The sequence below is a fragment of the Macrobrachium rosenbergii genome, chromosome 4, assembly GCF_040412425.1.
Source record: "Macrobrachium rosenbergii isolate ZJJX-2024 chromosome 4, ASM4041242v1, whole genome shotgun sequence".
In the NCBI taxonomy this organism is placed as follows: Eukaryota; Metazoa; Arthropoda; class Malacostraca; order Decapoda; family Palaemonidae; genus Macrobrachium; species Macrobrachium rosenbergii.
The window spans coordinates 4,255,001-4,271,717 of record NC_089744.1 but is presented as its reverse complement, the minus strand read 5'-3'; the positions used below and the strand labels follow the sequence as shown (position 1 = coordinate 4,271,717).

Sequence of the window (16,717 nt, the reverse complement as noted above, 5' to 3'; positions counted from 1 at the left end):
CTCTGGTCTGGAAATCACTTCTCTCCAGTGCTGCTCTGGAAGAACTTCAAGATGAAGACGCTGGTGAGTCTTCGTTGCTTTTCTTGACTTATAACTGATCTTCTGTCTTGTCACTGAAGTTGAGGAAAGCAGATGCTAGGAAACGATCATTTTCAACACCATTTCAAACATTCAGAAAAACAAGATACTTTCTTTTCTAGTCAAAAACTTTCTATTGCTGAGACGCTGATCTACCTACGATGCTTTTTGAATTATAATGTAAATAACAATTGCAAATTTTCGGGTATTTTAGACTAACGCCTCTTTCTGCTATTCAAATTTTTGGTTGTCATGTGGGATTTGTCACTATGGAAATAATCGCAGTAAACACACGTAAAAATATAAAATTTAAAATCATCTTAATGATAAAGATCTGCCATTGAAACAGACCATCAATTGTGTAGACGTGGAAAAGAGTAGAATAATAATCAAAACAAAAATCAGCTCCAAAGGTAGGAGCTGGTTCCACAGTCCTTTCAGAATCACAGAATACAGCTGTCTTTTTCAGGCATAAAAACTTAGAAAACATGAGACATTCCCTCAGTACTATCAAATCCAAATACTACTCTTCTTTTTAATCCTAAGAAAGGAATATGAAAAATTAAATCTTTATTTACAGGTACTTGTTGCAGTGATTGCCTCTTTCTGCATCGCAAATGGCGTTGCTGACCCAGAGGCAGAAGCTGATCCAGGCTTCAACCGCGGATTCTACAACCGTGGCTTCGGCTCTCATTTGGGAGGATTTTCCTCATTTGGCCACCGACGCTGGAGGCGAAGTGCCGATCCAGAGCCTGAGGCCACAGCCGTAGCTGATGCAGAGCCTGAACCCGAAGCTTCTCCATCTTTCGGTCACTATGGCTTTGGACACAGGCCTTTTGGTTCATCCTTCGGATTCCACAGACGCTGGAGGCGTAGCGCTGATCCAGAGGCTGATGCAGAGCCTGAACCCGAAGCTTCTCCATCTTTCGGACACCATGGCTTTGGACACAGGCCTTTGGTTCATCCTTCGGATTCCACAGACGCTGGAGGCGTAGTCCAGAGGCTGATCCAGAGCCTGAACCCGAAGCTTCTCCATCTTTCGGACACCATGGCTTTGGACACAGGCCTTTTGGTTCATCCTTCGGATTCCACAGACGCTGGAGGCGTAGCGCTGATCCAGAGCCTGAACCCGAAGCTTCTCCATCTTTCGGACACCATGGCTTTGGACACAGGCCTTTTGGTTCATCCTTCGATTCCACAGACGCTGGAGGCGTAGCGCTGATCCAGAGGCTGATGCAGAGCCTGAACCTGAAGCTTCTCCATCTTTCGGACACCATGGCTTTGGACACAGGCCTTTTGGTTCATCCTTCGGATTCCACAGACGATGGAGGCGAAGTGCAGAACCTGAACCAGAACCCCATAGGTTCTATGGACGTCCTTTCTCTGGGGGGTTTCCATAGGCCTTATGGAGGTTTTGGCTTTTCTGGATAAGACTTTCAAAATATACAAATACATGTGTAACTTTGGGCTTGCCCTCTTCATAACTCAGACACGGAAGAATGATATTAATAATTTCATGTGTTTCAGGCTATCATAAAATCTAGTAAACAGAATTTTATCTTTTATATTTGGTCTTCTTAACCTTTCTTGGTAGAAAAACCCCTTAATTTAGATTGGACGATTTTAACAGAAACTGACAAGTCACTCTATATGTAATCTGCTGAACTGTTTTCAAAATATGACATGAAGTATTTTTGTTTAACACTGGACACTGCAATATGGCAAGAAAGGCTTAATGTTCGCACCAAAGAAAGTATGAGAATACATATTTCTGCTAGTCTATTGCCCTCAATTACTTAAAACAAAGAGCCTAGATGCTTCAGTGCATCACAAAGTAGTTTTGAAATTTAATCATGAAAAATCTAAAATCTAAAATGCAATTGGCCTGGTAACCTTGGAAAGAATTATAAGACAGCATTTGGGTAAAAAGAAATAATGATCTATTTATCTATAGGAACAATTATTAACGGTTACTGTACATAAAGGAATATAGGCAAAGGCATTTACCTAAAACAGAAGTTGGTCATCACAACTTTGACAGCAGTGTTTACAGAGGCTTCTTATATTTATTTTATTTTCATTTGATTTTATGAAATCTATACAGTCATTTAGGCACTGGGGCACTTTCTGCCATTCAGCGCACAAGACAGTGAAGAGAGAGAACTGGAGCAGGACAGCAAGATAGAGAGATCCAGAGATGAATGAAGCACAAGGATCCAAGTGTGGAACTGAAGAAAACCCCACATTCGCACTAAGGAATAAACTTTGCGAGGTTGGCCAGCAAGAGTGAAGAAAGGAAGCGGGAATGGCAGTAGGTTCAGCTATGAGCCGAAAGGAAGCTGCAAACAGTAATGCCTACTGTGCAACACGTGAGATGTACTGACGGCACTAGCTCCCTGCAGGTTCATTTTATTGGAGCAGGTGGGGAGACTTGTGTGTATACTTTTATATTTCTCACAAGCTTTGCATAGCACATTTATTTACAGAACAGTGACGGTTGAAAAAGTATGTAGCGTTCAAACTTAGTATATATTTATTCATGACTATCTTTTTCTATCTATTATTTTCTCTTTAGATAAATATGATTTTGTAATACATACATTGATGAGTTCGTGGTGATGCATTGATGTCAAGTGCTTAACGTTTTATTATCCCTGCTTGTCATAAAATGTTTACTGTTATAATATCGTTTTCAGAGCCAGATCATATATGTGTGTATGTATATATATATATATATATATATATATATATATATATATATATATATATATATATATATATATATATATATAGATATATATATATACATATATAGTATATATACTGTATATATATATATATATATATATATATATATATATATATATATACATATATATATTTATATATATATATATATATATATATATATATATATATATATATATATATATATATATATATGCATGTACAGTATTATTTATACAAATATATATATATATACATACAGATAGATAAGGAAGAGCATAGATATATAGGAAGGCAGATATAAGCAGAGAGTAGAGAGTGAGAGAGAGAGAGAGAGCAGATATATATTTTTATTATATGTATATATTTATATATATATATATATATATATATATATATATATATATATATATATATATATATATATATATATATGCATGTATGAGTGTGTGTTTATTATTTGCGTGTTAAGAGGAATAGGAGAGAAAGATCTGGAAAGTGCTCGATAGGTGGCGTACAAGAATTAATATCCTGGAAGGAAGGGGGAGCATGCAAGATAGAGGTGAACTGCGCATGGTGTGTGCGAGACGCGATGTGTTACTGATGAGCCTTTTGTGTAGGTGTATGAAAGGTCCAGTGTTTTGGAATCTGTCTGCTCTGGTTCGTCTACGATTCAGCAGATGACAGTGATTAGAGGGCGGTCCGCTTATTCCCATTTTGCCAGCGTTGACCTTGATAATTTATTAGGTATTCGAGGAAGCACGATCACGGAAAAACAGCGTCAAGAAGCTAATTCTGATTTAGATAAATGGGACTAAAAAAAACAAATTACTTACTATATTCTAAGCGCCTACAAGCAGAATAAGAATTTCCCGAGAGCATTAAGGTGACGGATTTGACAGTTCAAAGACTGGGAGGTCCTGTTTAGTTGTTAGGCTTCACGAAACGGATGACTGGTTTTCCAAATCACGGACAAAAATGGTGATTTGAACAATATATCCCCATTGCACTTCAACACATAAAAAGAAAAATTCGTTGACAAGGACACAGCTGCTCAAATTGAAGAACTTCTACAACAAGATGCTGCTTCTCAGTCTCTTGGCACAAGGCAAGGACGTCGGAAGATGTAGCTTAGAAACAGTTTACCAAGCAACTCGAAATTCTGTCTGTAGCTAAGGTACCATCATAAACAAGTAACCTAAATTGTCAGAAGAATGCCCTATTTTTCATCAACTTCAAAATGTTTTACTTTTAAATATCATCATTGAAAAAAAAATTAAATAATGATTTTAAAATCTAAGATTGTTTCTTTGGATGAAAATTTTTACAATTACTTTTACACTGAACTTTCCTGATTTTACTAATAAAAGTATATTTTTATAAAGAAGCTTTCACAATCTTTACCTTTTCGCCATCTGAAGAATTGGTGTTATTTATCTATCTATCTATCTATCTATCTATCTATCTATCTATATACATATATATATATATATATATATATATATATATATATATATATATATATATATATATATATATATATATATATATATATATATATATATACATATATTAGACATTATTTACTCTCTCTCTATGTATATATATATATATATATATATATATATATATATATATATATATATATATATATATATATATATATATATATATATATATCTTATATCATGACTGGTATTTTATCATTACAGTAAAGCAGTCTTTAGATTACGAAAGAAATAAGAATCCTCGGAAAGATTAATATTTCTGCGAGGATAGGTGGGTGATAGGATAGGAGAGGGTTGGGGGAGGGGGTGGGGAGTTGTTTCTCAATGGTTGTGAGGGGTGGAGGATGGTCGGCGGTTGGGATGATTGGGGATTTACGCTGCGACTCCAGCCACCTGTATATAAGGGTCCACCTCTGGTCTGGAAATCACTTCTCTCCAGTGCTGCTCTGGAAGAACTTCAGGATGAAGACGCTGGTGAGTCTTCGTTGCTTTTCTTCACTTGTAACTGATCTTCTGTCTTGCCACTGAAGTTCAGGAAAGTAGATGCTAGGAAACAATCATTTTCAACACCATTTCAAAAATTCAGAAAAACAAGATACTTTCTTTTCTAGTCAAAAACTTTCTATTGCTGAGACGCTGATCTACCTACGATGCTTTTTGAATTATAATGTAAATAACAATTGCAAATTTTCGGGTATTTTAGACTAACACCTCTTTCTGCTATTCAAATTTTCGGTTGTCATGTGGGATTTGTCACTATGGAAATAATCGCAGTAAACACATATGTAAAAACATAAAATTTAAAATTGTCTTAATGATAAAGATCTGCCATAGAAACACAGACCATCAATTGTGTAGACGTAGAAAACAGAGTAGAATAATAATCAAAACAAAAATCAGCTCCAAAGGCAGGAGCTGGTTCCACATTCCTTTCAGGCATAAAAAAATTAGAAAACATGAGACATTCCCTCAGTACTATCAAATCCAAATACTACTCTTCTTTAATCCTAAGAAAGGAATATGAAAAACTAAATCTTTATTTACAGGTACTTGTTGCAGTGATTGCCTCTTTCTGCATTGCAAATGGCGTTGCTGACCCAGAGGCAGAAGCTGATCCAGGTTTCAACCGCGGATTCTACAACCGTGGCTTTGGCTCTCATTTGGGAGGATTTTCCTCATTTGGCCACCGAAGCTGGAGGCGAAGTGCCGATCCAGAGGCTGAGGCCACAGCCGTAGCTGATGCAGAGCCTGAACCCGAAGCTTCTCCATCTTTCGGTCACTATGGCTTTGGACACAGGCCTTGGTTCATCCTTCGGATTCCACAGACGCTGGAGGCGTAGCGCTGATCCAGAGGCTGATGCAGAGCCTGAACCCGAAGCTTCTCCATCTTTCGGACACCATGGCTTTGGACACAGGCCTTTTGGTTCATCCTTCGGATTCCACAGACGCTGGAGGCGTAGCGCTGATCCAGAGGCTGATGCAGAGCCTGAACCCGAAGCTTCTCCATCTTTCGGACACCATGGCTTTGGACACAGGCCTTTTGGTTCATCCTTCGGATTCCACAGACGCTGGAGGCGTAGCGCTGATCCAGATCCAGAGCCTGAACCCGAAGCTTCTCCATCTTTCGGACACCATGGCTTTGGACACAGGCCTTTTGGTTCATCCTTCGGATTCCACAGACGCTGGAGGCGTAGCGCTGATCCAGAGGCTGATGCAGAGCCTGAACCTGAAGCTTCTCCATCTTTCGGACACCATGGCTTTGGACACAGGCCTTTTGGTTCATCCTTCGGATTCCACAGACGATGGAGGCGAAGTGCAGAACCTGAACCAGAACCCCATAGGTTCTACGGACGTCCTTTCTCTGGGGGTTTCCATAGGCCTTATGGAGGTTTTGGCTTTTCTGGATAAGACTTTCAAAATATACAAATACATGTGTAACTTTGGGCTTGCCCTCCTCATAACTCAGACACGGAAGAATGATATTAATAATTTCATGTGTTTCAGGCTATCATAAAATCTAGTAAACAGAATTTTATCTTTTATATTTGGTCTTCTTAACCTTTCTTGGTAGAAAAACCCCTTAATTTAGATTGGACGATTTTAACAGAAACTGACAAGTCACTCTATATGTAATCTGCTGAACTGTTTTCAAAATATGACATGAAGTATTTTTGTTTAACACTGGACACTGCAATATGGCAAGAAAGGCTTAATGTTCGCACCAAACAAAGTATGAGAATACATATTTCTGCTAGTCTATTGCCATCAATTACTTAAAACAAAGAGCCTAGATGCTTCAGTGCATCACAAAGTAGTTTTGAAATTTAATCATGACAAAATCTAAAATCTAAAATGCAATTGGCCTGGTAACCTTGGAAAGAATTATAAGACAGCATTTGGGTAAAAAAGAAATAATGATCTATTATCTACAGGAACAATTATTAACGGTTACTGTACATAAAGGAATATAAGCACAGGCATTCACCTAAAACAGAAGTTGGTCATCACAACTTTGACAGCTGTCTTTACAGAGGCTTCTAATGTTTATTTTATTTTATTTTGATTTTATGAAATCTATACAGTTATTTAGGCACTGGGGCACTTTCTGCCATTCAGCGCACAAGACAGTGAAGAGAGAGAACTGGAGCAGGACAGCAAGATAGAGAGATCCAGAGATGAATGAAGCACAAGGATCCAAGTGTGGAACTGAAGAAAACCCCACATTCGCACTAAGGAACAAAACTTGGTGAGGTTGGCCAGCAAGAGTGAAGAAAGGAAGCGGGAATGGCAGTAGGTTCAGCTATGAGCCGAAAGGAAGCTGCAAACACCATTTATGCCTACTGTGCAACACGTGAGATGTACTGACGGCACTAGCTCCTGCAGGTTCATTTTATTGGAGCAGGTGGGGAGACTTGTGTGTATATTTTTATATTTCTCACAAGCTTTGCATAGCACATTTATTTACAGAACAGTGACGGTTGAAAAGTATGTAGCATTCAAACTTAGTATGTATTTATTCATAGCTATTTTTTTCTCTCTATTATTTTCTCTTTAGATAAATCCGATTTTGTAATACATACTATGATGAGTTCGTGGTGATGCATTGATGTCAAGTGCTTATCCTTCTATTATCCCTGCTTGTCATAAAATGTTTGCTGATATAATATCGTTTTCAGAGCCAGAACATATGTGTGTGTATGTATGTATATATATATATATATATATATATATATATATATATATATATATATATATATATATGTATATATATATATATATATATACATATATACATATATATATATATATATATATATATATATATATATATATATATATATATATATATACTGTATATATAGGTAGATAGAGAGATAGATATATAGGAAGGTAGATATAAGCAGAGAGAGAGAGAGAGAGAGAGAGAGAGAGAGAGAGAGAGAGAGAGAGAGAGAGAGAGAGAGAGCGATATATATTTTTATATATATATATATATATATATATATATATATATATATATATATATATATATATATAAACATATATATGCATGTATGAGTGTGTGTTGATTATTTGAGTGTTAAGAGGAATAGGAGAGAAAGATCTGGAAAGTGCTGGATAGATGGCGAACAAGAATTAATATCTTGGAAGGAAGGGGGAGCATGCAAGATAGAGGTGAATTGCGCATGGTGTGTGCGAGACGCGATGTGTTACTCATGAGCCTTTTGTGTAGGTGTATGAAAGGTCCAGTGTTTTGGAATCTGTCTGCTCTGGTTCGTCTACGATTCAACAGATACAGTTTGTGCGTTGCTGTAACATTTTGGAACCACCTCCGTTAGAGAAAATTGAGTAAAATTTTGATATATATATATATATATATATATATATATATATATATATATATATATATATATATACACAAATTATATATATATGTATATATATATATATATATATATATATATATATATATATATATATATATATATATAGTATATTATATAAAAAGGACCTCAATCAAACTGGATGGTATCTAATGGAGTATTTATTCAGAAAAAGTACGGATACTTGATAATGTGGACTGTTTGTCCAAGAAAGCTTGTAACTTTTTGAATAAAAACTCCGTTAGATACCATCCAGTTTCAATGAGGTCCTTTTAGTAATTCTACTAATGCACAGAACAATTGTGTATAAAGTGATAAAGTTAATATATATATATATATATATATATATATATATATTTATATATATATATATATATATATATATATATATATATATATCCAGTAAGACGAGAAAAATGACAAAATGGATTCTATATAGAAATGAAGTGATTAGAGGGCGGTCCGCTTATTCCCATTTTGCCAGCGTTGACCTTGATAATTTATTAGGTATTCGAGGAAGCACGATCACGGAAAAACAGCGTCAAGAAGCTAATTCTGATTTAGATAAATGGGACTAAAAAAACTAATTACTTACTATATTCTAAGCGCCTACAAGCAGAATAAGAATTTCCCGAGAGCATTAAGGTGACGGATTTGACAGTTCAAAGACTGGGAGGTCCTGTTTAGTTGTTAGGCTTCACGAAACGGATGACTGGTTTTCCAAATCACGGACAAAAATGGTGATTTGAACAATATATCCCCATTGCACTTCAACACATAAAAAGAAAAATTCGTTGACAAGGACACAGCTGCTCAAATTGAAGAATATCTACAACAATATGCTGCTTCTCAGTCTCTTGGCACAAGGCAAGGACGTCGGAAGCTGTAGCTTAGAAATAGTTTACGAAGCAACTCGAAATTCTGTCTGTAGCTAAGGTACAATCATAAACAAGTAACCTAAATTGTCAGAAGAATGCCCTATTTTTCATCAACTTCAAAATGTTTTCTTTTAAATATCATCACTGAAAAAAATTAAATAATGATTTTAAAATCTAAGATTGTTTCTTTGGATGAAAATTTTTACAATTACTTTTACACTGAACTTTCCTGATTTTACTAATAAAAGTATATTTTTATAAAGAAGCTTTCACAACCTTTACCTTTTCGCCATCTGAAGAATTGGTGTTATTTATCTATCTATCTATCAATCTATCTATCGATCTATCTATATACATATATATGATATATGTATATATACATATACATATATATATATATATATATATATATATATATATATATAGACATTATTTATATATATATATATATATATATATATATATATATATATATATATATATATATATATATATATATATATATATATATATATATATATATATTTATATAGTAAAGCAGTCTTTAGATTACAGAAAAAAATAAGAATCCTCGGAAAGATTAATATTTCTGCGAGGATAGGTGGGTGATAGGATAGAGAGGGTTGGGGAGGGGGTGGGAGTTGTTTCTCAATGGTTGTGAGGGTGGGGATGGTCGGCGGTTGGGATGATTGGGGATTTACGCTGCGACTCCAGCCACCTGTATATAAGGGTCCACCTCTGGTCTGGAAATCACTTCTCTCCAGTGCTGCTCTGGAAGAACTTCAGGATGAAGACGCTGGTGAGTCTTCGTTGCTTTTCTTCACTTATAACTGATCTTCTGTCTTGCCACTGAAGTTCAGGAAAGTAGATGCTAGGAAACGATAATTTTCAACACCAATTCAAAAATTCAGAAAAACAAGATACTTTCTTTTCTAGTCAAAAACTTTCTATTGCTGAGACGCTGATCTACCTACGATGCTTTTTGAATTATAATGTAAATAACAATTGCAAATTTTCGGGTATTTTAGACTAACGCCTCTTTCTGCTATTCAAATTTTTGGTTGTCATGTGGGATTTGTCACTATGGAAATAATCGCAGTAAACACACGTAAAAATATAAAATTTAAAATCATCTTAATGATAAAGATCTGCCGTAGAAACACAGACCATCAATTGTGTAGACGTGGAAACCAGAGTAGAATAATAATTAAAACAAAAATCAGCTCCAAAGGTAGGAGCTGGTTCCACAGTCCTTTCAGATTCACAGAATACAGCTGTCTTTTTCAGGCATAAAAACTTAGAAAACATGAGACATTCCCTCAGTACTATCAAATCCAAATACTACTCTTCTTTAATCCTAAGAAAGGAACATGAAAAATTAAATCTTTATTTACAGGTACTTGTTGCAGTGATTGCCTCTTTCTGCATCGCAAATGGCGTTGCTGACCCAGAGGCAGAAGCTGATCCAGGCTTCAACCGCGGATTCTACAACCGTGGCTTTGGCTCTCATTTGGGAGGATTTTCCTCATTTGGCCACCGACGCTGGAGGCGAAGTGCCGATCCAGAGCCTGAGGCCACAGCCGTAGCTGATGCAGAGCCTGAACCCGAAGCTTCTCCATCTTTCGGTCACTATGGCTTTGGACACAGGCCTTTTGGTTCATCCTTCGGATTCCACAGACGCTGGAGGCGTAGCGCTGATCCAGAGGCTGATGCAGAGCCTGAACCCGAAGCTTCTCCATCTTTCGGACACCATGGCTTTGGACACAGGCCTTTTGGTTCATCCTTCGGATTCCACAGACGCTGGAGGCGTAGCGCTGATCCAGAGGCTGATGCAGAGCCTGAACCCGAAGCTTCTCCATCTTTCGGACACCATGGCTTTGGACACAGGCCTTTTGGTTCATCCTTCGGATTCCACAGACGCTGGAGGCGTAGCGCTGATCCAGAGGCTGATGCGCTGATCCAGAGCCTGAACCCGAAGCTTCTCCATCTTTCGGACACCATGGCTTTGGACACAGGCCTTTTGGTTCATCCTTCGGATTCCACAGACGCTGGAGGCGTAGCGCTGATCCAGAGGCTGATGCAGAGCCTGAACCCGAAGCTTCTCCATCTTTCGGACACCATGGCTTTGGACACAGGCCTTTGGTTCATCCTTCGGATTCCACAGACGATGGAGGCGAAGTGCAGAACCTGAACCAGAACCCCATAGGTTCTACGGACGTCCTTTCTCTGGGGGTTTCCATAGGCCTTATGGAGGTTTTGGCTTTTCTGGATAAGACTTTCAAAATATACAAATACATGTGTAACTTTGGGCTTGCCCTCTTCATAACTCAGACACGGAAGAATGATATTAATAATTTCATGTGTTTCAGGCTATCATAAAATCTAGTAAACAGAATTTTATCTTTTATATTTGGTCTTCTTAACCTTTCTTGGTAGAAAAACCCCTTAATTTAGATTGGACGATTTTAACAGAAACTGACAAGTCACTCTATATGTAATCTGCTGAACTGTTTTCAAAATATGACATGAAGTATTTTTTGTTTAACACTGGACACTGCAATATGGCAAGAAAGGCTTAATGTTCGCACCAAAGAAAGTATGAGAATACATATTTCTGCTAGTCTATTGCCATCAATTACTTAAAACAAAGAGCCTAGATGCTTCAGTGCATCACAAAGTAGTTTTGAAATTTAATCATGACAAAATCTAAAATCTAAAATGCAATTGGCCTGGTAACCTTGGAAAGAATTATAAGACAGCATTTGGGTAAAAAAGAAATAATTATCTATTATCTACAGGAACAATTATTAACGGTTACTGTACAGAAAGAAATATAGGCAAAGGCATTTACCTAAAACAGAAGTTGGTCATCACAACTTTGACAGCTGTGTTTACAGAGGCTTCTGATATTTATTTTATTTTCATTTGATTTTATGAAATCTATACAGTCATTTAGGCACTGGGGCACTTTCTGCCATTCAGCGCACAAGACAGTGAAGAGAGAGAACTGGAGCAGGACAGCAAGATAGAGAGATCCAGAGATGAATGAAGCACAAGGATCCAAGTGTGGAACTGAAGAAAACCCCACATTCGCACTAAGGAACAAAACTTTGTGAGGTTGGCCAGCAAGAGTGAAGAAAGGAAGCGGGAATGGCAGTAGGTTCAGCTATGAGCCGAAAGGAAGCTGCAAACACCATTTAGTAATGCCTACTGTGCAACACGTGAGATGTACTGACGGCACTAGCTCCCTGCAGGTTCATTTTATTGGAGCAGGTGGGGAGACTTGTGTGTATATTTTTATATTTCTCACAAGCTTTGCATAGCACATTTATTTACAGAACAGTGACGGTTGAAAAAGTATGTAGCATTCAAACTTAGTATGTATTTATTCATAGCTATTTTTTTCTCTCTATTATTTTCTCTTTAGATAAATCCGATTTTGTAATACATACTATGATGAGTTCGTGGTGATGCATTGATGTCAAGTGCTTATCCTTTTATTATCCCTGCTTGTCATAAAATGTTTACTGTTATAATATCGTTTTCAGAGCAGATCATGTATATGTGTGTATGTATATATATATATATATATATATATATGATATATGTATATATATATATATATATATATATACATATATATATATATATATATATATATATATATATATATATATATATATATATATATATATATATATATATATAGATAGATAGAGAGATAGATATATTATATATATATATTTAGAGAGAGAGAGAGAGAGAGAGAGAGAGAGAGAGAGAGAGAGAGAGAGAGAGAGAGAGAGTATATATATATATATATATATATATATATATATATATATATATATATATATAAACATATATATGCATGTATATATTTGAGTGTTATAGATAGAGAAAGATAGAGAGATAGATGGCGAACAAGAATTAATATCTTGGAAGGAGGGGGAGCATGAAGATAGAGAGAGAGAGAGAGACTCATGAGAGAGAGAGATGAAAGGTCCAGTGTTTTGGAATATGGTTTTTTTATTATATGTATATAACCACCTATAGAAAATATATAATATATATATATATATATATATATATATATATATATATATATATATATATATATATATATATACATGTATGAGTGTGTGTTTATTATTTATATGTTAAGAGGAATAGGAGAAAAGATCTGGAAAGTGCTCTAATGGGTGTTTACAAAAAAGTATCCTGGAAGGAAGGGGGACTGCATGCAAGATAGAACTGAACTGCGCATGGTGTGTGCGAGACAGAACGATGTGTTACTGATAAAGCCTTTGTGTAGGTGTATGAAAGGTCCAGTGTTTTGGAATCTGTCTGCTCTGGTTCGTCTACGATTCAGCAGATGACAAAATGGATGATTAGAAATGATTAGGGAGGTCCGCTTATTCCCATTTTGCCAGCGTTGACCTTGATAATTTATTAGGTATTCGAGGAAGCACGATCACGGAAAAACAGCGTCAAGAAGCTAATTCCGATTTAGATAAATGGGACTAAAAAAAACTAATTACTTACTATATTCTAAGCGCCTACAAGCAGAATAAGAATTTCCCGAGAGCATTAAGGTGACGGATTTGACACTTCAAAGACTGGGAGGTCCTGTTTAGTTGTTAGGCTTCACGAAACGGATGACTGGTTTTACAAATCACGGACAAAAATGGTGATTTGAACAATATATCCCCATTGCACTTCAACACATAAAAAGAAAAATTCGTTGACAAGGACACAGCTGCTCAAATTGAAGAATTTCTACAACAAGATGCTGCTTCTCAGTCTCTTGGCACAAGGCAAGGACGTCGGAAGCGGTAGCTTAGAAACAGTTTACGAAGCAACTCGAAATTCTGTCTGTAGCTAAGGTACAATCATAAACAAGTAACCTAAATTGTCAGAAGAATGCCCTATTTTTCATCAACTTCAAAATGTTTTACTTTTAAATATCATCACTGAAAAAAAAATTAAATAATGATTTTAAAATCTAAGATTGTTTCATTGGATGGAAATTTTTACAATTACTTTTACACTGAACTTTCCTGATTTTACTAATAAAAGTATATTTTTATAAAGAAGCTTTCACAACCTTTACCTTTTCGCCATCTGAAGAATTGGTGTTATTTATCTATTTATCTATGTATCTATCGATCTATCTATCTATCTATATACATATATATGATATATGTATAATATACATATATATATATATATATATATATATATATATATATATATATATATATATATATATATATATATATATATATATATATATATATATATATATATATATTATTTATATATATATCTTATGTCCATGACTGGTATTTTATCATTACAGTAAAGCAGTCTTTAGATTACGAAAAAAATAACAATCCTCGGAAAGATTAATATTTCTGCGAGGATAGGTGGGTGATAGGATAGGAGAGGGTTTGGGGAGGGGGTGGGGAGTTGTTTCTCAATGGTTGTGAGGGGTGGGGGATGGTCGGCGGTTGGGAATGATTGGGGATTTACGCTGCGACTCCAGCCACCTGTATATAAGGGTCCACCTCTGGTCTGGAAATCACTTCTCTCCAGTGCTGCTCTGGAAGAACTTCAAGATGAAGACGCTGGTGAGTCTTCGTTGCTTTTCTTCACTTGTAACTGATCTTCTGTCTTGCCACTGAAGTTGAGGAAAGTAGATGCTAGGAAACGATCATTTTCAACACCAATTCAAAAATTCAGAAAAACAAGATACTTTCTTTTCTAGTCAAAAACTTTCTATTGCTGAGACGCTGATCTACCTACGATGCTTTTTTTGAATTATAATGTAAATAACAATTGCAAATTTTCGGGTATTTTAGATTAACGCCTCTTTCTGCTATTCAAATTTTTGGTTGTCATGTGGGATTTGTCACTATGGAAATAATCGCAGTAAACACACGTAAAAATATAAAATTTAAAATCATCTTAATGATAAAGATCTGCCATTGAAACAGACCATCAATTGTGTAGACGTGGAAACCAGAGTAGAATAATAATCAAAACAAAAATCAGCTCCAAAGGTAGGAGCTGGTTCCACAGTCCTTTCAGATTCACAGAATACAGCTGTCTTTTTCAGGCATAAAAACTTAGAAAACATGAGACATTCCCTCAGTACTATCAAATCCAAATACTACTCTTCTTTAATCCTAAGAAAGGAATATGAAAAATTAAATCTTTATTTACAGGTACTTGTTGCAGTGATTGCCTCTTTCTGCATCGCAAATGGCGTTGCTGACCCAGAGGCAGAAGCTGATCCAGGCTTCAACCGCGGATTCTACAACCGTGGCTTCGGCTCTCATTTGGGAGGATTTTCCTCATTTGGCCACCGACGCTGGAGGCGAAGTGCCGATCCAGAGCCTGAGGCCACAGCCGTAGCTGATGCAGAGCCTGAACCCGAAGCTTCTCCATCTTTCGGTCACTATGGCTTTGGACACAGGCCTTTTGGTTCATCCTTCGGATTCCACAGACGCTGGAGGCGTAGCGCTGATCCAGAGGCTGATGCAGAGCCTGAACCCGAAGCTTCTCCATCTTTCGGACACCATGGCTTTGGACACAGGCCTTTTGGTTCATCCTTCGGATTCCACAGACGCTGGAGGCGTAGCGCTGATCCAGAGGCTGACGCAGAGCCTGAACCCGAAGCTTCTCCATCTTTCGGACACCATGGCTTTGGACACAGGCCTTTTGGTTCATCCTTCGGATTCCACAGACGCTGGAGGCGTAGCGCTGATCCAGAGCCTGAACCCGAAGCTTCTCCATCTTTCGGACACCATGGCTTTGGACACAGGCCTTTTGGTTCATCCTTCGGATTCCACAGACGCTGGAGGCGTAGCGCTGATCCAGAGGCTGATGCAGAGCCTGAACCTGAAGCTTCTCCATCTTTCGGACACCATGGCTTTGGACACAGGCCTTTTGGTTCATCCTTCGGATTCCACAGACGATGGAGGCGAAGTGCAGAACCTGAACCAGAACCCCATAGGTTCTATGGACGTCCTTTCTCTGGGGGTTTCCATAGGCCTTATGGAGGTTTTGGCTTTTCTGGATAAGACTTTCAAAATATACAAATACATGTGTAACTTTGGGCTTGCCCTCTTCATAACTCAGACACGGAAGAATGATATTAATAATTTCATGTGTTTCAGGCTATCATAAAATCTAGTAAACAGAATTTTATCTTTTATATTTGGTCTTCTTAACCTTTCTTGGTAGAAAAACCCTTAATTTAGATTGGACGATTTTAACAGAAACTGACAAGTCACTCTATATGTAATCTGCTGAACTGTTTTCAAAATATGACATGAAGTATTTTTTGTTTAACACTGGACACTGCAATATGGCAAGAAAGGCTTAATGTTCGCACCAAAGAAAGTATGAGAATACATATTTCTGCTAGTCTATTGCCCTCAATTACTTAAAACAAAGAGCCTAGATGCTTCAGTGCATCACAAAGTAGTTTTGAAATTTAATCATGACAAAATCTAAAATCTAAAATGCAATTGGCCTGGTAACCTTGGAAAGAATTATAAGACAGCATTTGGGTAAAAAAGAAATAATTATCTATTATCTACAGGAACAATTATTAACGGTTACTGTACATAAA

At 36.7% G+C, this 16,717-nt stretch overlaps 3 protein-coding genes and 1 pseudogene across 3 annotated transcripts; all 4 read left to right on the top strand.

Moving 5' to 3' along the window:
* Nucleotides 1-1,641, top strand: LOC136830114 (uncharacterized; annotated as a pseudogene).
* A 3,092-nt stretch (nucleotides 1,642-4,733) lies between these two features.
* On the top strand, nucleotides 4,734-6,355 carry LOC136830124 (uncharacterized). The gene is made up of 2 exons (XM_067089318.1): nucleotides 4,734-4,787; nucleotides 5,360-6,355. Exon 2 carries the CDS (start codon nucleotides 5,553-5,555, stop codon nucleotides 6,219-6,221), a length of 669 nt encoding a protein of 222 aa, XP_066945419.1. The 5' UTR covers nucleotides 4,734-4,787; nucleotides 5,360-5,552; the 3' UTR covers nucleotides 6,222-6,355.
* A 3,471-nt stretch (nucleotides 6,356-9,826) lies between these two features.
* LOC136830092 (uncharacterized) lies at nucleotides 9,827-11,482 on the top strand. The gene is made up of 2 exons (XM_067089288.1): nucleotides 9,827-9,874; nucleotides 10,472-11,482. The coding sequence occupies exons 1-2, from the start codon at nucleotides 9,863-9,865 to the stop codon at nucleotides 11,264-11,266; spliced, it is 807 nt and encodes a 268-aa protein (XP_066945389.1). The 5' UTR covers nucleotides 9,827-9,862; the 3' UTR covers nucleotides 11,267-11,482.
* Nucleotides 11,483-14,645: 3,163 nt separating this feature from the next.
* Nucleotides 14,646-16,297, top strand: LOC136830080 (uncharacterized). Its single transcript, XM_067089277.1, has 2 exons — nucleotides 14,646-14,708; nucleotides 15,306-16,297. Exons 1-2 carry the CDS (start codon nucleotides 14,697-14,699, stop codon nucleotides 16,161-16,163), a joined length of 870 nt encoding a protein of 289 aa, XP_066945378.1. The 5' UTR covers nucleotides 14,646-14,696; the 3' UTR covers nucleotides 16,164-16,297.
* Nucleotides 16,298-16,717: the final 420 nt, after the last annotated feature.

Bases quoted from the DNA above. Each gene is read 5' to 3' on its own strand.
- LOC136830124 (XM_067089318.1), top strand. From the start codon at position 5,553: ATGCAGAGCCTGAACCCGAAGCTTCTCCATCTTTCGGTCACTATGGCT.